Raw genomic sequence first — 20,240 nt, forward strand, 5'->3', positions numbered from 1 at the left:
TCGCGACGATATTCTGACGGACCTGGCCGGCAGCGTGGGTGAGGCGCTGGGGACGGGGGGAGCTGGGATAGCCCGGGGAATCCCGGCGCTGCTACGGGAGCCTGCCTTCGGTGCTGCTTCCTTGATGCCTGGGGAGGGACGGGATGCTGTTCGTGTCGGTCTTTGCTGTTCGTGTCGGTCTTTGCTGCTCTGTCCGCGGAGGTGATGTTAAAAAAAAATCCTTCTCAAGAAGAAAAGCCCTTTCCAGATTATGGAGTGACATCCTCGGTGTTCTCACGATGGCCACAAAGATGCTCCAAAGGCTGGAGCACCTGTGCTATGGAGACAGGCTGAGAGAGCTGGGGGTGTTCTTCTTGGAGAAGAGAAGGCTCCAGGGAGACCTTAGAGCCCCTTCCAGTGCCTGAAGGGGGCTTATAAAAACTGGGAGAGGGACTTGTTTGCATGGGCAGATAGTGATAGGATAAAGGGGAATGGTTTTAAACTAAAAGAGGAGAGATTTACATTAGATATTAGGAGATTAGATATTAGATAAGAGATTAGGAAGAAATTCTTCCTAGTGAGGGTGGTGAGACAATGGAACAGGTTGCCCAGAGAAGCTGTGGCTGCCCCATCCCTGGAAGCGTTCAAGACCAGGCTGGATGGGGCTTGGAGCAACCTGGGATAGTGGAAGGTGTCCCTGCCCCTGGCAGGGGGTCAGAATGAGATGACCTGTAAGGTACTTTCCAACCCAAACCATTCTGTGATTCACAGGAGTTTCACCTGACTTCCAGGAGAGAAGTGTGTGGTGTTCCTGCTAACCATGAGCCCTGCAAAGTGACCTGGAGCCCTGTCTTATCCCAAACCGTCAATAAAAAAGTTTCTGTGTGTCAAAAGATGCTTTTGGCCAGGTTAGCCAGGAGACAGATTGCACTGACACCAGACAATGTGAAAATTACGATGTGTGGATAAAGTGTGATAGGAAGATGTTTGCTGGGGGAGATGAGGGATGTGTGGAACTGGATAATGTCAGGGAAAAAAATTCCATGCAAACTGAAAAAGTTGAGACAGGTCAATGAGAAGAAAAAAGGTCCTTGAGCTGTTCTGATAATTTTTTAGGCTCTTTATATTCTTTATGATCAGAGAAATTCAGAGGGAACCCAGCTGTCATCAGAATGGAAATTTTTTTGCCAAAGGATTTCCAAAGCCAGAGAATTCCCTGAAGGCCTGTGTTGTATAATAGAGCTTACTGCGTTAGCGATGAGGAAGTAATAAATTTCATTTCCTGTTACTCACGGAGGTAAAGGAAGATGTAGAAATCCATTTCTGTAGAGAGCCTGACCAAGAAGCGATGGAGGACTTCCCTTTGTTCCTGTGGTTCTTCCTATTTAAGATCAAAGTCTGAAAGCCAGGTTTTGGGAAAGACAAAAGCATCAGCGTGCTTTATGATCCGCTGATCAGAGGTTCCTAGTAAATTTGGGGGAGCTTCTAGCTGTGGAAAAGATCTGGGGCTTCACAAGATGTTGAGATCACCTAGGCTGCTTCTGGCCCTGAGCTCAGGACCTGTCCCACTGGAAGGGAGTGTGGTGGATGGGCTTTTTCAGACCTGGAATAGACTCCAGCAGGAGTGGGAGGAGCCTGGGCTGCAGGAAAATCACAAGTTTTGCCCAGAGTTGGGTCACGCTGATAAAGAGAAGACAGGTAAATTCTTGGAAGGGGGGCCCACTAAGGGCTGATCAACAAAAATACTGTCTGTGGCTCAGGAAATTGCTTAACTGTGAATAGTCCAAAACATAGATTACAAAAATAGATTGTAGATTATACCTAAAAGATAGATTTTAGGGACATACATATATATTTTAGGGAAATATCTCTGCAAGCTTATTTTATTCTTATATTCCCCCCTAGACACCTGGTTTTGTGCAGTGCTTGAGACAGGATGAGGCTTGGGGCAGATGGACCCTCAGCCTGACCAGTGTGACTGTTCCACTTCATTATTTTTGGCTGAGGATTGCACTGAGGGCCTGTGACCTGTTGCTGGTGCTGCGAGCTCTTGCAGAAGTCAGAGATATTTACACTTGGAAAGGAAAGGAATGGTTTCATGTACTCTTATGCACAGTATTTCCTGATGCCAGGGGCATCTTTGTGTACAACTGGGCCTCCTGCAGACCTGCTCAGGCCAGGTTGTGTTACAGGAGGACTCACTGGGCTTCCACCAGAATCCTGCACTTCCAAGGGGTCCTTTACTCTGCTGTTGCACCAGTGAGCTCTGCAGCTGTGCCAGCTGAACCCTCTGAGTGATCAGTACTTTCCTGATTAACACTTGTTGGTTTTTTTTTTTTTTTTAATCTTAGGTAAAGGCAAAGGCTCTCGGGAGTTTTCATCTTTTTCTTAATTCCTGATTTCAAATCTCCTTTTATTTTCAGTTCTTCTGTAATTGCAGTGTAGCAGAGGCTGCAGAGTTTCTTCTCACTTCCCCAAAGACTTCATATTTAGATGTATAATTTATTTTTAAACCAAGTCTGTTTGTAATAGATCTGTGCCCATCACTGACCTGATTGGGAAGTTCACAGCAGTGACTGTGACAGGTCTTTGCCCATCAGTTATCTCAGAGTGGGGTACACATCTACTCTGCCTAGGATAAGAGGGTCCCTATTGCTCAACAACATAAAAGCTGCTTTAGGAGCTCCTTAACATTTTACGTGGTCCTGCTGTATGTGGTGAGTGTGGATAGTCAGTGTCACCTGCAGTTGTCCTGGCTGGCAAAGGCTGGGAGTGTGAATCAGCTCCTGTGTGTCTACAGACAATTGCTAAGGCTGGAAAAGACCTCCAGGATCATTAACCCAGCACTGCCAAGGCCGCCTCTAAACCATGTCCGCAAGTGCCACATCTACACATCTTTTAAATTCCTCGAGGGATGTTGACTCCACCATTGCCCTGGGCAGCCTGTTCAATGCCTGACCACCCTTTCAGTGAAGAATTGTTCCCTAATATCCAATCTAAACCTGCCCTGGTACAACCTGAGGCCATTTCCTCTTGTCTTATGGCTTTTTACATGGGCATAAGGACCAACACCATGAAAACCTCTAATTGAAAACCCTCCCCAACTATTTTGTGATTTCAAATACTCCAAAGTGCAGAACAGTGAGAGCAGACAGCAGAGTTGGGACTTGCTCTGTACCTTATGCCTGCTGTTAAAGGTGTACTGGGATATAGTAGCACTAAGGGGAGGAGGAGGAGTAAAACAAGTAGAAGAAAGTACTTCTCTAAAAATCAAGAGTGATTTTCAGGAATTAATTGCTAGAGGAGGTGGTGGAGGCAGCATCAAGAGGTTCAGAAAGCGGTGAGAGAAATTCTACATACCAAAAAAACCAGACAGGGTTTCCCTCTAGCATCCCTGATCCATGAAATAGCTATTCCTGTTTTAATGAACTCCAGCAGTGTAAACCCACATCACAGAAGCCTGTTGCCCTGGTTGTGTGTTTTTGCAGAGGAGGACTGTAAGAAGTACTTGCAGAGGAAGCAGGAAGAGGCTAACCAGCCTCTCCAAGTGCCAGCAGTGGACAGCAGCATGCCAAAGACATCAGAACTGATGGGCATCACCATCAGGGATGATCCATATGGTAAGAGCCCATGCTTCCATGGTTGCCTGATACCTCATGTTGGAATCGCCTTCCCCATGGGAAGTGTGGAAAACCTTTGTTTTGCTTTTATTATTCCCACAACTTTTCATAACCCAGGCCAGAATGCTTTAGCTGGCAGTCGCTGGGCATCTTCATTTTTCCTGTTTCTTTTGAGCACAGAGGGAAAGCAACCCTGGGGAACACTTCACCCAGGAACAGGCTGCCACAGAGCCACTGGACACACATGGGAGGAGACTTCCCAGAAATATGTCCCTTAGCCCAGCCTGGTCCAGAGCAGCAGCTGCTGAAACCTCAGGGGGTGGGAGTCCAGGGGAAAGAATGTCAGAGGTGGTTTCCCTGCCCTGTCTTTGGCAGGTGGAACCACCTTGAATGAAAAGGAAGTGGGTTTGAAGTAGGACTGGGTGTGCAGTGGGTGGAGAGAGGAAACGAGTTCTGTGTGTGTGCAGCCCTGCATGTGCAGCCACGTGTGCATACATGTGTGCTGGCCAGTCTGACTTTGGGTGGCCACCTTTGCTGCATGTGTGGACAACACTAACCCTCCTCAAAAGTCCACTGACAAATATTCTGGTGTTTGTACACAGCAGCTTTGCCTGACGTGACCCCCAAGTTAGCGCCGTGCCCCTGCAGCAGTACCCTCAGTTTGACTGACCTGGCAGACATTCCCCTTCTGCTTCACTGGATGCTTCCTGGGTTGGATCTGCCTGCTGGGTTGATACTTTCCTCAGCAGCTTTTAGAGCCTGACCTATTTTTTCACTGTGGTAGGCTTTAACCGGCATAAAAAATTGAATATATCTGTAGTGACACTGATATGGAAAAAAAAATAACACAGTTGGAAACTATCCAGCAGTATTAAAGCACTTAATTATGAGAGACATTGCCCTTAAAATGCAGCACTTTAATATTTGGATAACTGCTAAATAAACAAGAGCTGCCAGCCATTAATGTAATTAGAAAACAGGCCCATTAGGATATGACTTCAGGTACCCAGGTTTGACATCTTAGCTGTAAAAATGACAGGTCCCAAATTTCAAGGCTCACCCCATAGCTCCATGGACAGCAGATGGCAGGACACTGCTGGATGAGGAAGTGTTTTGGTTGGGAAGTTTGAATCTCTGTGACCTGAACTAGAGAAAAAGAACCCAGAGCCATGAGGGTATTTTAGATGTGAAACTCTCAGTGAAATCCCGGAGTGTTGGGGCTCTGAGTTGCATGTCTTGGGGTACTCTGCTCCCTCCAGCTCTTCCCAGACTCCCTGTGGCTGGATGGTATTGCCTCCACAAATTTTGCCTGTCTGCATCTCAGCTCCCTTTCCCTGACCCCTGCCAGGCAACGTGGGGAAGTAGCCTGGCCAGTGAAAGCAGTCGGGGCAGTGATGTGTGTTACCTCCTGCCAGCCCTGTTAAGGACTGGAGTCTGGGCTGAAGGGCAGCTCATCTAATAAAATGCTAAATTACCTTTGCATTTTTGCATTAACTTTGCAAGTTTGGCCAGAGCTTTTCTGTCAGACTCCTAATTCTGAGTTAAAGTCTGTGGGAGCTCTTGAAAGTTCACTACAGAAGTGAACTTCATTTATAGTAGAAGATGACAGCTACATTTTTAATGGTTTCAGGGAATGGAACAGAGATATTTGATGCCTTCATCTGCTACTGTCAGAAAGACCTCCAGTTTGTCCAGGAGATGATCAGGGAGCTGGAGCAAACAGAGTTCAAACTGAAGCTCTGTGTATTTGATCGGGATGTCTTGCCAGGAACCTGTGTGTGGTCCATCAGCGGAGAGCTTATAGAGAGGAGGTAAGTGAACCGTGGCTGTTGGGGCCAGCTGTGAGTGTAGTGGAACATTACATTCATTTTACAGTGATGTCTGTAGTGTGGTGCCAGTGAAACAGAAAAAATCCACAAGGATGTCTTCATGGGGTTTGTTTTAGGCTCTTGTCTGAAGAAGGACAACTCAGGCGTTCCCCAATGTGTCCCTTCATTGTGTTCACGAAGAAGGTGCCACTGTGGTGATGCTACTTACGTTCAATGGCTTTTCTTTGCCTTGTGTGTCTTATATAGACTCAGGATCACATAAAGGTTACACAGACAGTCCGGACTTACTGTTTCCTCACTTCTTGGTATGTGAGTGTTTATCTGTAATCAGGTTTTCCTGTGTAACATCACTGTATCTGTCAGTTGTTCCTGCTCTGCAGTTAGTTCCTGCTGGAACACAGCCAGGTCCTTCTCCACTGGAGCAATTCAGAGCAGTACATGCTTCTATTTGTGGGAATGAGAACCATCTCCTTTGACATTTTATTTTTTCTCTCCCCTGCTTCATCTCCAGGTGCCGGAGGATGGTGGTTGTCGTTTCAGATGACTACCTGGAAAGCAATGAGTGTGATTTCCAGACCAAATTTGCTCTTAGTCTTTCCCCAGGTAAGGTCACACAAATATCCCATTTACAATTGCACATTATCATTTTTATTACAGTGACATCTAAAGCTTCAGCTGACGCCAGTGGGCACTGTACCACTGGAACTAACAGGGGCTTCATAACTTGGTTGTGCAGGCAGGGGCTTGGGGACAGTTTATTACAGTGACATCTAAAGCTTCAGCTGACGCCAGTGGGCACTGTACCACTGGAACTAACAGGGGCTTCATAACTTGGTTGTGCAGGCAGGGGCTTGGGCTCAGTCCCTTGCCCTGCTCTTGACCCTCCTCACGTGGCCGTGAGCGAGAAGCTGCCTGTGCTGCACTGCACCAGCTGTCGGTGGGATAATGCTGCCTGCTCCAGAAATGTCAGAGCTGCATGTCAGGCTTGTGAAGGGCTTCCAGATCCATACAGGAAAATTTGCTGCTAAAGAGACAAGTAGTATAATAAATCCAGGATGTGAGTAAAGCTGGGAATTAGGTGACAGGTAATGAACGTGCAGATTTCAAGGGCAGGCTGGGTGGGGCTCTGAGCAACTGGGTCTAGTGGAAAGTGTCCCTGCCTATAGCAGGGGGGTTGGAACTACATGATCTTTAAGGCCCATTCCAACCCAACCCATTCTATTCTATGATTCTTGTAGAGATCCCTGTGGATAGGTAAACAAAATATGGAATGAATGTTCAACTTGGTTGGGAAATTTTTTACATATTTTGTTCTGAATTGAAAAGCCACCAATTTACTTCTGCTGAGTCTGTTCTGATTGCTCTTCTCTAGCCACTAGTTGTTCTACAGTTGTCTGTGTTGCTGGGGAGTAAGTGCAGCCCAGCCTAATAGTACAGAGGATCTGTAGAATTGGGAAGAGTATCTGGATGTAAAGTCTTTTCTAGAGGCATCTGACATGATATTATAAATTACATGCCAGAGGTTAGGCTGGAAGCTGGTGGCAGAGACAGGAATTCACTTCATCTTCCTTGACACACTAATTTCATATGATATCACTTAATCCATTGAACACCCCCAGGACATTGTATCAGCCCCCAGTCATCAAGATTTGTAGAAAAGTCCTTTTAGTTCCTCACCAGTTTCTTGTGGGCATCACACCTTCCATTAGAACAGGAAAAGTTCTAATGTATGGAATGACCTGAGCTCTGCCAATGAGAACAGGGGTGGAAGTACAGGCTTAGAGAAGTCACAGCATTAGCTGTTTGTGTGGGGTGTTACTAATGCACAGCAGGGTTTGGTGACAGGCTCTGGGAGCTCCATGCATTACTCCAGCATCTGCTGCAGTTATGAAATCTTGGTTATTTGTCTCATCCCAGTCTCAGTTCATCACTTGTGCTGGGCACAGTGCAGGTGGTGGCAGGTGTCCCTGTGGAGAAATTCCTCTGTAGAAGAGCTGCTCCTTCAAGCAGCAGCAGTCACAGGGAGGGTATTCTCATCTCGTGGTGTCTCAAAACCAGCAGTGCATGTTAGCAGGGGGATTCGTCGGGGAACATCTGCAGCCTGAGTAATTCAGGATTCAGACACTTCCTCTCCAGGGTGAGAGTTGGTTGCAATATACTCAGGTGATGCACAATCAGGAGCAAACCTGGATCTTGTGATGTGTGTGCTGTGGTGGGGAGGGAGTGGGTGCGTGATCTGCCTGTGGCTCTGTGTAACCCTCTGCCTGTGTGACCTCTCTTTCAGGTGCTCGTCACAAACGGCTGATTCCAGTCAAGTACAAATCCATGAAGAACGAGTTTCCGAGTATCTTACGGTTCATTACGATTTGTGACTACACCAATCCTTGCACCAAAAAATGGTTCTGGACGAGACTGGCAAAATCCCTCATGCTGCCCTGATGCAAAGTCCTGAGAGCTGGGTGCTCTTGTAACCTGTCCTGGCTATGCCTTTCGGACCAGGGGTGTCATTGACACAGGGTCTTCCACCACTTCAGAACCTGGATCTTTGCTTGGAGCCTGTGACTGGGAACAAAGAACTTTCTCCAACACTCCTTCACAACTCCGAGGGGAAATAAAGCAACTCTGTGGGTGTTCCAGGTTAAGTCAGTGAGCAGCAGCATCCAGCATCTGTGGAGTAAGCACTTTCACTAAAAATACTGAAAATACACATTTAAAGAGTGTCTGATACAGGAAGACTCTGTTGCAAGCATTAGCAAGACCTCAGAGCCTCAAACTGCAGGCTTTGTCAATGTTTTAAAAGCTACAGTAACATCGAGGCTTGGTGGGAATTGTACCATGTTGGACAGGTCTGTCTCTCTTCAGGTTACATTTGATTCAGTGACCTTATACCAGCATTTAATATTCCCAGATATTACTAAATTTTTACTTCTCCTTCAGGAGAAATTCAGTCTTAAAATACATCTTTTCAGTGACTGTCCTTACTACACAAATCAGGGCCTGCTGTTGCTCATTGACTTGACCGAGGTCTGCACCTCAGTGGGTCCGGATCTTAGATTCTTTCACCTTTAAAAGCCTTCCTAAACACAGCAGCTTTTGGGATGCCTCAGAGGCACAGGGCTAAACACTGAATAAGGAGTGTATTAAATTGACATTTGGGCTGTTTAAAATATGGAGGCGAATGTTATATTAATAGGAAAGAGCCTAATTTAATTAACTGCCACAATAATTACTGTATTTCTGTGACTAAGGCTCGGGGCAACGTCAAGACTGCTCTGCTTGTTAGACTTGGCCTTGAATCCTGCCCGTGACTAGTGGATCTCATCAGTGCTCCAGGGTGGAGGTCAAGAGTTCTGCCCAAAGGAGTGTTTAAAGTGATCCACTGGTGTATTAAACAGATTATCAGTAAATATTTACTTTTTAAATTTGGGGAAGAGAGGAATCCTGCTTATGTGTCCGCAGTTGCTTGAACTCTGCCCTTTTGTACATTACTTCAGCCACTGACTCATGTTGATTTTACAGCTTAATGTTTTACTAGTTTACATTTTTAGGGTTGCATCTGGATGTGATTTTTTTTTTTCAATTTTAGTTTTGTTTTAAAGCATTCCCAGGGCTGAAGCACAGACAGAAATGTGCTCCCGCCCCTCCCTCATGCTCCCTGTCAGTGAATGATCCCTTACCAGGGATGCTGCCAAATCCTGTCCAGGTGCTGCTGCTGGTTCCTCCCGGCTGACAGCAGCAGCCCTTGACCTGAGCATGGTGAAGCTCATTCAGGCACATCGTGTTGGCAGTGGGAGCCATTTGTGGATAGACCCATGAGCTGGGTGTTTGTTCTACAAAAATAACTGCTGCCATCGTGCCAAGGTGACATTTGCACCTTCATGTCTTGCTAGAATAAGTGAGAAGTCTGTGGGCACGGGAGGAGGAACATTAAGTTGATGAGGGGTTTCTGAATAGTTTGTCTTCATGTCCTATTGCCCTGGGGCCTCTCCTGCAGAAGTGGAGACAGCTGCTTGCCTCGGGCTTTCTGCATAATCATTAAATGTTAATTATAGAAGAGCTTCACAAGGCTGCTTGATCCCCAGGCGCTCGGAGGGCTCGGTGAATTCTCATACTCTGGAGAGTCTATAAACATCAATTATGGGTCATTACTCGCAGGACCGAACCAGATTCCTCCTGCCTGGAGAGCTGGAAAGGCTCTGGTGGCTCGTTCAGGGGGAGCTGAGGCAGAGGAGCCCGTGCTCTGGACGCTAGAGGGAGGCCATGGCCCACGCAGGCACCCTGCGAGGGAATGCGGGTGGAATGGGGAGACACGGCCGGGATGGTCCAGCAGGGCACTGACCCCTGTCTGGTATGGTAAAAAGACAAGTGGGGTCTCTTCTCCCCCTCGCTCCCCTTCTGAGCAAGGTACACCAAAAACAGCGAGAGTTTTGGCAGCTTGAACCTCGTGCGATGTCTTCTGAGTCCTGATGGTTTGGGACTTGGTGTGTTGCAAATGAGGGGAAAATAACAGCAGGAAAAATGATGATGTTTGTAATAGATGATTTGGTGATCGCCCAACAGGGAAGGTGCCGGTTCTGGATGGGAAAGCAAACGCAGGAGCTGAATTTCTAAATTTTCTGACTTGCAATAGATAAATGCCATATTCCAGTTAATGGTGAAAAATGTTGGGATCTTGTTACCACTCTGCTTGTGGTGCCCTGGCCCTTCTCTCTGCTTGACTTGGATGCTGGGAAGGTCTTACTGTTATGGGTCTGTTGCTTTATTACAAGTTACTATTTATCTTACAGGCTAAAATAATTATTTTGGGGTAAAGTGAAGTAACAGCCCTAAAATATAAAATATACTTTAAATATGTATCCTCTTCTATGTAAACCCCAGAGTTTATGCACTTCTGACACTTTCATATCTTGTCACAATAACTTGAAGTGTGACATTGTGAATGATACAAAATGTAGTTGTTGTGAACCATTTGCCCATTTCAGTGGCATTTGGGGTTCTCCTGCCCTCTTTCATGCTCAGTGGAAGGTCAAAATTTTTGAAAACCTTTAAAAAAGGGATTTATAAAATTGGTGATGTTACAGGTTTTTTTCTATTTTGTCTCTGTCCCCCATTGAAATGGTCTTAGTTGAATCTGTTAGTGCCAAATCATTTATTTTTATATATAGACATATATTTATATTAATTTTGTGTCCTGATAAAAAGGGGGAAAGCATCTGTGTTTATAGGCATTCTGAAAATAGACAATGTTTCTGTTTTTCTCCTCAAAAACCCAAACTTTTGCTACTTGTGAAAACATTTTAAAATAAAGAATGAGAACCCAGCAGGCTGAATCTGCTTTGTGGGCATTGAAGAATAAAACTGTGTCTTGAAGTGTAAGTGAAGAATGATATGGGACAGTTCTTTATTTTCTTTTAAAATTTTGGCTTCATAACTTCACCAGAGGGGGTGGTTGGCTGTGCCTGGGAGAGAGAGAAATAGAGTTATGTCATGCCAGGAGGAAAATTTATCAAGGAATTGTACTTCAGACACGTGGTTCCCCTCCAGGTCTTGTTTATGGGTTTGTGATCTGTGTTGCCACCCTGGATTTCTTCAGCCCTGGTGCACATGAGGCTGGAGGGGATGGAGCCAGGGCTCTGCTGGGATGCTGCTCCTGTTCCACACCCTTTCTGGAGGCCCCAGCAGGGATTATTACAGCGCAGGGATCCGGGGGATTCTGCCAGCTTTATTTCCTTTGGCTCGCAGTCGTTCCCAGCCAGGGAAATAACTTACAAACCCAGCAGCTGTCGGGCCAAGGCCCTGCTACACGAAAAGACGAAGGATCACTGAATCATGGAAGGTTGGTTGGAAGGAATTCCTGGAGGTCAAGGCCGAGCTGCTTTTCCCAATGGGAGGGGCCATACACTAAGCCAGTTGCAGGGCCACGTTCCCTATAGAGCATATGAAGTCGTGTCTCTGCTATGGCTGCTATGAACATATGGACAGTAGTGTGCAAACCATCCCTGGATACATTATTCTAGATGGAAACTGCTGGCAAGAGCAGCCTGCCAGGAGCGTTCCATTCCCTGGAAGTGCTGGCATCCCATCACTCCCAGTACATCTTCACACACTCCCCTGTTCCGTGGTTTGGAGCAGTTAATGATTCTTGCCCATATTTGAGCCTGAGCTCTGATTCAGGTGGGGTTGAGGGGTCCAGCTGCAGTGGCTCTTTTTCAGCTGTCATTCCCCTTATGCTGAAGAAATATTCCCAGTTTTACTTTGGGGCAAGAATGTTGGTGCCATTTTCTCATGTACTGGAGGACAGCATCTATCTGGTGAAACTGCTGCAGAATGTTCTTAGCTTTATAAAGAGAGGGTGAGAGGTCAAGTATTGACCTCGATGGATCAAATTCCATCCTTCATTTTCACCAACGTGACAAGAGTTGTGTTACCATGAGGGAGGCAGTGCTTGGTCCAGAGGGCACATTTACAGGAATAACATTAGCAAGGGAAGAAAGTCTAATTATGCATAAAAAATAGCTGGAAAAATGTTGCTTGAACATCCTGGAAACAGATCTTAATAAGGCAATAAAAAACAAACCCCACAAGGTTCACACTGCTGGGAAACATGCTCATAAGGCTTATTAAAGAGCACCTCTGTCAGACCATTTGGGGCTTTACAACGTCCTGTGTACAAATATTTCGCTAAAGATAATTTTCTCTAGGTGTTACAACCATTTCCATATCCCCACTAGGACTTTGAGATGACTTTGAACCCAATCCAACCTCTTGATCAGCACTATCAAGCCCAGCCCTGGAAAAACTTGTTTATTTTGCAACAAAATCTGCAGTCAGGGGACTGAATAGTGTTGTATTCACTCTGAGGCTGTGCTGCTCTGCAAAAGGTTAATTAATTGAAGCTGTGTTTAAGTCTTAAGCAGTTTCAAAGTCTGACTTACAAACAATGCATTGTCTGTTCTGCAGCAGAACCCAGCTTAGCAGTGCCTTTCCTTCCTCCTGTTCCCAGTGATAAAGCTGCTCGTGCCATGGCAGAGGTCAGGGCTGTCCTTGCCCACCAGACAGCCTGATCCTTCTAACTCAGCTGGATAGATGGTTTCCACAAAGGCAGGGGATGCATCCCTGCAGTTCAGAGCATGAAGGTTGTATCAGCTGCACATGGAGTTTCTCCTACCTCACAGCCAGTGGAGGGGTTTTGATTCCCATTTCCCCAATTCCTAGTCTTGCTTAGGGTGGGTTTTGGTGGGGATGGACTGGAAGGACGGAATGAACATATCTGTGTTAGCTCTGCAACCACTTAACTATGGCTCTCTAAAAAAGGTTGCTTGCAACTTTTTCCTCCTCTTGTTTCCACACACCTTCCCACTGCCTTGGAGAGCGGGACAATGTGCAATGTGTCCAGCTGAGCCCAAGGACAGCACAGCTATTCCACCCTGAGCTTCCAAGCTTCCCCTTCCCAGCAAACACGGAGAACCCCCAGTGAGGAAGCAGGTGGCAGATGGCTGGAGCACAGAGGCACTGGGAGGAGCATGCCAGCGTTTCCTCAACAGCCAAGCATCCAAACCCTTCCTGGACCAGACAGATTTTGCACAGCTCTGTCCTTCCATGCATTCCCGCAGGGAAAGGGCGAAGCAGCATGTCTGGCTGGGTGCCAGCCTCCAGGGAAAGACGCCGTGGGTCCTGCTGGCTCCTAAGCGGAGTGGCTGCTCATTCACCTTTGCCAAGAGAGCAGGAGGGCTCTGCAGAGGAGGCAGGGGGTGACACAACGCAGGACCACGAGGAGAACCTTTGCTCCAACCCCAGTGAGAACGTGGAGGCTCAATGTTACCCATCTTCTCTGGTTTCATAATGAAATCCAAGTCATGAGGTGATAAAATAGGTCTTTATCCACTGTTTAGGATGCTAGTCAGGAACTCACGGGGAATATGTTCAGGCAAATGTGGGGTTACCATGAAGCGAACTTTCACAAAGTTTTTGCAGCATTTTTCTGGCTCTGATCTTCAGCTGTGTCTGCCTTCTGTCTGTGTCAGCAGAATGAGATGTATGAGCTGCAAGACCTGAGGTGTTTAACCGCTCATGTGCCAGTCTGTGGACTGTTGCCTCAGAAACAAATACCATTTAGGAGGGGAAAAACTGGGAAAACAAACCTGGAGTTCCACATGCTCTTCCCTGTCCCACTGGAGCCATGGCAGACCCTGCAGTCAGCTTTACAGCAACATTTTTTAAAGTATTCAGAAATCTGGGTGACTGATTTAAAACTACTGAATCATAGAAGATTTAGTGTTTGATTTTTTGCAGTACTTGGCAGAGACCCCCCAGCGAAATATACAGGGAAATGAGATTTCAAGTGCTTTCAGCAGAGGAATAAATTGGACATTGGCCTTAAAATATCTCTAAAAGCTTGCCCAGGTATGTAAAGACCATAATTTTTCAATATCACTAAAGGGCTTTTGAGATCTTTAGAAAGGCAAAGAAGAGAAGCATCACATTTTTTACTTTAAATCTATTTAGTCTTAAAATTAATATTCCCTGGTTTTCCTAACAGTTATTCTCCTGCCTCCTCGGTGCCTTCACCTCTCCTAGCACTGCACCTGGCATCTGCTCAGCTGGGTTGTGTTTTTGAGCATCAGGAGTGGAAGCTTTTCAGGTTCCCTCTCAGAATCTCGCCTCATCAGCATGCTGCTCTTGGCAGACGCGCTTGTCTTCAGCTCCAAGACATGCATATTGATCAGTCATTTCCTTTTGTTACCTTGCATCCTGCCATCGATTTTAATTGTTCCCTACTGAAGAGGAAGCATTCAGTACACGTACTATTACCAACGATGAAATTTTTGCTTTCCACACCTTTTGCCAGGTGGTGCCTGCACTCAGCTCTCCAGAGCTGTGGATCTCTCTCCCTCTCAGCCAGCAGCAATCTGCACAAATTATGCAGCAGTCAATTTGTGTCTATTAAATCAATTTCTGATTCTCTGTGACAGCTTTCCCTGCCACATGATTTCACACTTCAGAGGTTTGTTTCTGAGGTGCCATGTGGGTTTTTTCTTTTTCGAAGGAGTGGTGGTGGTAATCCATTTATTTTGCAGATACCTTACTCGTGTCTTTCCAGATCCTACTTCCTGCTGCTCTCCTTAAGGGACTTGTACAACTTCAAATGACTCCTAGTGAAGTCTCTCCTCTTGTGGCTCCTCTCTGGCTCCTCATCAGCCCACAGGGCTGTTCCTGGGCTGTTCCCTGGAGCTTCCTGCTGCTGAAGTGGAACAGCTTCTCCAAGACAAAGCTGCAGCTTGGTCCTGTACCTCCCACCCCTATGGTGCAAAATACCAAAGCTGGGAACTGCTGTCATTCATTAATTCCTCTCCTTCTTCCTTCCAAGACACCTTCCTAGATTGTTCCCATCTTTTAAAAACATTCCTGCACTCTCACAGGGCTTTCATTACAAATATTTCCTGAAGGCTCTGTGTGGAAGGGCCATGGTCCCCTCCCACTCTCTCTGATACTAGGTTTCCCTTTAGATACACAAAAAGGATCCTATTTTTAGCAGCTAGCAGTCAATGGCACAGGAATTCATGAGTAGGGAGGAAAGGATGTGAACTATCCAAATATATTTTTTTTTCAAATGAGACCTCTTTACATTCCTATTGCCACAGCAATAAGCCATGAGTCACTGTTACGCTGAACTATTAGACCATTATTGTAAACTTATGTCACTAGAATCTGCAAATGTGAACTATAAACCTTGTCTGCCCTCTGCTTTGCTGGGTTTGAGAAGATACTGGCCAAGGATAAGAACAGTATTCCCTCACAAATTTTATTCCAGGCAACAAGAAGTGAATGAAATATTATTCAATCCTATCTTTCTATTCCTAGGGTGTCTCTTAAGAGAACTCCTCTTACTTCACTCTAATGTTACAAAAGAAGTTTTATTTGATTTCTTCAAGGTTTGCCAGATGTAAATTGGGGTCCAAGCACTCCCAGCTGAGAGAGTATCCATGCTGTACCATCTGGGAGCAGCAGCATCACCTCCAAACAGCTGCTTTCTGTGCTCAGTCCTGCCATGGCCAACCCTCCCTGCCACTTGCTGTTGCAGCAGAGAAGTCCCAAGTGTCCCTGGATACTCCAATTTCCTTCCAAGAGTCTCTCAGGGGTTATGTCCAGACTGAGTTTTTTTCTAGAAGAGTTTTGTTGAGTAATAAAATGTCGGAATGGTCTTAAATACACACACAAAGCTTTACATCATAGTACCAACAGTCCTTGGCCACCCTTCATCAGCTGCAGAAGAGTCAGGCCAGGTGTGTCCATTTGTCCATCAGGGTCTGGCTGCTTGCAGCAGGCTTATTTTGCACGTTCAAGAATCAGGGAAAATGCTCTGAAACACATTCTCATCCGCTGTCCTGGTCAGCTGCTTAGAAAATGCTTTATGATGGAGATTTACCCTCCACAGAAGAGGCCAGTGGGAAAACCTTTCTGTCCTCAGAAGCTGTGACATTCCCAGGGAGCAAAGAGGTACAGGCATGTGAAGTGTCTTTCATTGGCTTCTGTAAAGACAAAGAGGTATGAAGAAAGCATTATTGTAAACCAGAGCAGAGCAAGGGCTGATAATTAAATGGTAATTCAGGTATGTGGTAATCAAGATCTTGTTATAATTATTTCTCAAGCCTGGCATTGATTTTATATTAGATTGGAAGGAGGCAGCAAAGCTTTAATTTGTTACAGAGAGGGTTAAATGGCTTTCAATTTATGTACTAAAAAAATCACAAACTTAGCAGAAAAGAGTAAGAAGAAAAAAACTTGTCTTGGTCATAAACTCTTTGCTTGTTTCCTGGAGCTTAAAATCTGGGGGATATTTTCAATGGAGGAAGTAAGAGAGCAGCACAGAGTTTCTAATGAGAGGCAGAGTGCTGGGATGAGAAGTGTGTTTGAAGAGCAAAAGCCGATTTCAGTAAACACCCTGTGAGAACCAGAATTCACCTGTTAAAACCGGGCCTTCAGCTACTTGACTTCAAAGTGACCTCAGAGCTGAATTTAAAATGGCTCAGTGATGGGGTGGAGATACAGGGTAGCACACAGGATCACTTAGGAAAACCTGCCGGTGTGGTTTAGACTGGAATTTAGCTTGTGGTTTGAAAACAACTATTATTAAAAGCTTGCTCCAGTTGGAGGGTTTGAAATCACTGCTGCTTCCTCCACTGCAGGGTCCTCACCTCATTTCTCCAAACCCAAAGCAAAGCTGCCAGGAGAAACCCCTGGAGATCAAGTGCAGTGCCTGCCTTTGTTTGTTGGAGAGGAAACTGCCTTGTACTTAGTTAAGTAATCAGCTGCAGTTTGATAGAGTAAGGTCCCTTCAATAAACCTGGAAGCGTTTCCATGAAGAGAGAACAGCGGGCAAATTCTGCAGTGGAACAAGGTCAGGCACTCTGCTCGAGGACAGCGCCTTGCCCAGCTCTGAAGGCAATCAAACGGGCATTGTTGGGCTTCCCTCAGCCCAGGCCTGTACCAGGCAGCTCCACAGGCACATTACTGCCTTTGTTTGCACCAGCCCTGGGAGCCACTGCACTTCCACACAGAGGTTTATGGTGCCTTAAAGAGCCTTAAACCATAAACACGGCAACAAATGCCCTGGCTCTGAACACCACTGAACTGTGACAGCAAATGCCTCTGTGTGGCTTTGCTGAAAGAGCAACTTTGGCTTAAACTCTAACAAGAAGACAATTATATATCTGAGAGGCTGCATGACTAGAAAGATTAAATCTGCAGGGCCTCGATACACAAATGGGAGTTTAAATTAGTTTTCTATGACCCAAGTGTAAATGAAGTTAGTTTATGTTCACAACTGTGATGATGATCATAGAATCATAAAACAGTTTGGGTTGGAAGGGACGTTTAAAGGACATCTAGTCCAACCTCCCTGCAATGAGCAGGGACATTTTCAATGACATCAGGTTGCTCAGAGCCCCATCCAACCTGACCTTGAATATTTGCAGGAATGGGGCATTACCATTACCTCTCTGGGCAACCTGTGCCAGTGCCTCACCACCCTTGTGATAAAAAACTTCTTTCTGATATCTCATCTAAACTGACAATCCTTCAGTTTAAAGTCACTCCCCCTTGTCCCATTGCAACATGCCCTGCTAAAAAGTTTGTTCCCATTTTTATTACAGGCCCCCTTCAAGTACCAAAAAAACCCAGTAAGATCTCCCTTGAGCCTCCTTTTCTCCAGGCTGAACAAACCCAACTCCTCATAGCAGAGGTGCTCCAGCATCTTTGTGGCCTCCCCTGCACTTGCTCCAACAGGTCCATGTCCTTCCTGTGCTGGGACCCTGGAGCTGGATGCAGCACTGCAGGTGGGGTCTCACCAGAGTAGAGGAGAGGGGCAGAATCACCTCCCTTGACCTGCTGATAAAATCCATCCACTATCAAGGACTCTTTCCAGGTACTAAAGGTAGCAATGTCTGGACATCAGAATCACCAGTGTGTGCATTAAACATCATTTTTACAATATTACATGGATGGAAAAACCAAGCAAAGAGCTGGATAGTGCCAGTAAGTTTCACTGAAACAATAAGTAGTTGGCCCAGAAATGCAGGAAACCATGTGCCTTCTGAGAAGGGGAGCATTTTGTGTGAGAGCATGCATTGTGTGCCTGGTGTACCAAGGCTTTGGCAGCGGAACACCAGCCCCAGGATATCAGTGAAATGCAGGAGTCAGGGGACAGCCTCCATTCTGCTGCAGAATCAATGGAGGAGGAGAGTCCTGCTTGCCCTGATCTGTGGTGTTTTACTGGAAGTCAAAAAAATTCAGGAAACCCAGCTCTGGAATTTTTTTTTCTCAGGGCATTTTTTTTTTTTTTTCTCAGGCTGCAGCCTTCCCACCTGAAAGATATCTGAAGTTTTTCCACTCTCAGTCTTCCCTAAAGCCTAGTCCAGAGTGGAGGTGGATACACCAGGAAGCTGCTTTTCCACTTCAGATTTCCACTAAAATTTCTTGTTATTACAACAGAGCACTTGATTCAGCAGCAGCACTTCACAGCTCTTTTATAAATAGAGGCACTGCCTCTGCCCTGAGGAGCTCACAGCCTACACGAGACAGGCGAAATACCGCAAATCAGGAAAAAGAGGATGAGCAGAAGCGATGAAAGAGGAGAAGGTACAGCTTGGAGGTCTGAAGTTGGCTAAGGAATAAAAGCTTTGTGGAATCCAGCTCCATGTTTTCACCCCTCACCAGACTCAGGCTGGAACAACCTACTGAATGAATGAGTGCAACAGCAACCCCTGACTTTTGAGAGACTCAAAATGCTGACTTCATTAAAAAAAATAATGCAAAATTTATGAGACCTGGAGTCTCTGAGTGAATGAGAGATTTGGGTTTAAAAATATGGAAATGCATTTTTCACTGCAGAGCTGAAAACTAAAATGTAGCACTCATCTCTCTATGCCCACGTGGCCACTAGTGGTCTTGCCAGTGCACATTTTAAATTTTAATTTTGATCAAAGCCTGTAGTTATTCTTAAAGAACAAGGCTCATTGTGGGCCTAATCCTGCCCCAGTGGTCTAAAGCAGTAAGTTTTAGCATTGCCTTCAGGAAGAGGATTTTCAGCCCAGAATAAGAGAATCCAAAAGATGGTTCTGAATTTAAAACTGCAGTGGTAAAATTAAGTGTATAAGTCTCTTTTTGTTGGTGGTGCCTGGCTCAGATCCATTTTTAACATGCTGTTAGCTATCAGAAATATGACACTGGCTACCCCGGTGCCTGCTCTAGGGGTAAAACCTGTTTTTAATTGCTATATAAACTCCTTTTATAACATGGTTAAAAGATCACAGAGATGGTTCCAAGCAGTAATTAAGGCCTATTTAGTAAATATTAAAAATTGCTCAGCAGGGGAATGTTTAACACAGACAAGCAGGAAAACAAACAGCTTTTCAGTTGGAGGTTCTGCCTTATGACAGTGTTGGAGTGCCTGCGCAGCAGCGAGCGAGATGGGGCTGTGGGGCTTTTTTGTGGGACACAGAAAAGAGTAGAAGCAAGGAGTTGGTGTCCTGCATTAGAGCTCAAGTGAAAGCACTGTGGTCAGACTATGCCTTTGGCAGTGGCCCTCCACAAAGCCTGGTTCACCAGAGGCATCTCAGGAATTTGTCTTAATAAACTAAAAATACATGTAACTGATGTTCTCTTTGACCCGCAGAAGAGCCTGACATCAAGCCACAAGAAGAACAGTGATCAGCAAAGAAGGATGAAACCTGATACTGAGATTCCAAGTCGGTTCTCCTGATGGTTACTGTCCTGCACTGTAATAGTGAGATGCTGTTTTCTCTCTTTTTATGTTGGTGGAAAAAAAAATCCTCAAACTACAAGCAATTTAAATGTATATACATTAGACAGAAACATCAGCCTTTGTGGGTCCATGGTGCCACTCAGCCTTGTATTCCTCACTCTTTTTGTTTTCCTCAATGACCACCAGATGTACCTGAATGCATCCAGATAAAAAAGCTCCGGGTGCAAAGCCTTAAACCATAGGATGAGCGCACAGGACATCTCCATGAGGGCGTTGGACATATCCACGAACGCTAGAACTGCAGCGTGGAGCGGAGAACTGCCCGTCCTCGAGGGCTGAGAGAATACCAGGCCTCCTGATGCCTCACACCCACACGCTATTTTTAAACACGGAATGTGCATCCCTGGAGCGCCTGGGCCGGGCTCCGCTGCCGCCCGCAGGCTCCGGATCGCCTCAGGGCAGGATCAGGCCCAGCCCCGCGGGCGCAGGGACCCGGGAAAGGCCGGCATATGATTGGCAGCCGCTCGACCAATAGAAGCAGCGGATCTG

At 45.9% G+C, this 20,240-nt stretch overlaps 1 protein-coding gene across 1 annotated transcript; it reads left to right on the top strand.

The window, feature by feature from the left end:
- Position 1: 1 nt before the first annotated feature.
- Positions 2-10,804, top strand: MYD88 (myeloid differentiation primary response 88; the record flags this gene model as incomplete). Its single annotated transcript, XM_008643160.2, is given in 6 exon segments — positions 2-38; positions 3,468-3,599; positions 5,230-5,410; positions 5,940-6,031; positions 7,713-7,817; positions 7,820-10,804. Coding segments are annotated over 6 exon segments (627 nt in total), but the record flags the coding sequence as incomplete, so codon positions are not given.
- Between the last annotated feature and the right edge of the window lie 9,436 nt (positions 10,805-20,240).

This window comes from Corvus brachyrhynchos, unplaced genomic scaffold (genome assembly GCF_000691975.1).
Source record: "Corvus brachyrhynchos isolate BGI_N302 unplaced genomic scaffold, ASM69197v1 scaffold18, whole genome shotgun sequence".
Taxonomy (NCBI): domain Eukaryota; kingdom Metazoa; phylum Chordata; class Aves; order Passeriformes; family Corvidae; genus Corvus; species Corvus brachyrhynchos.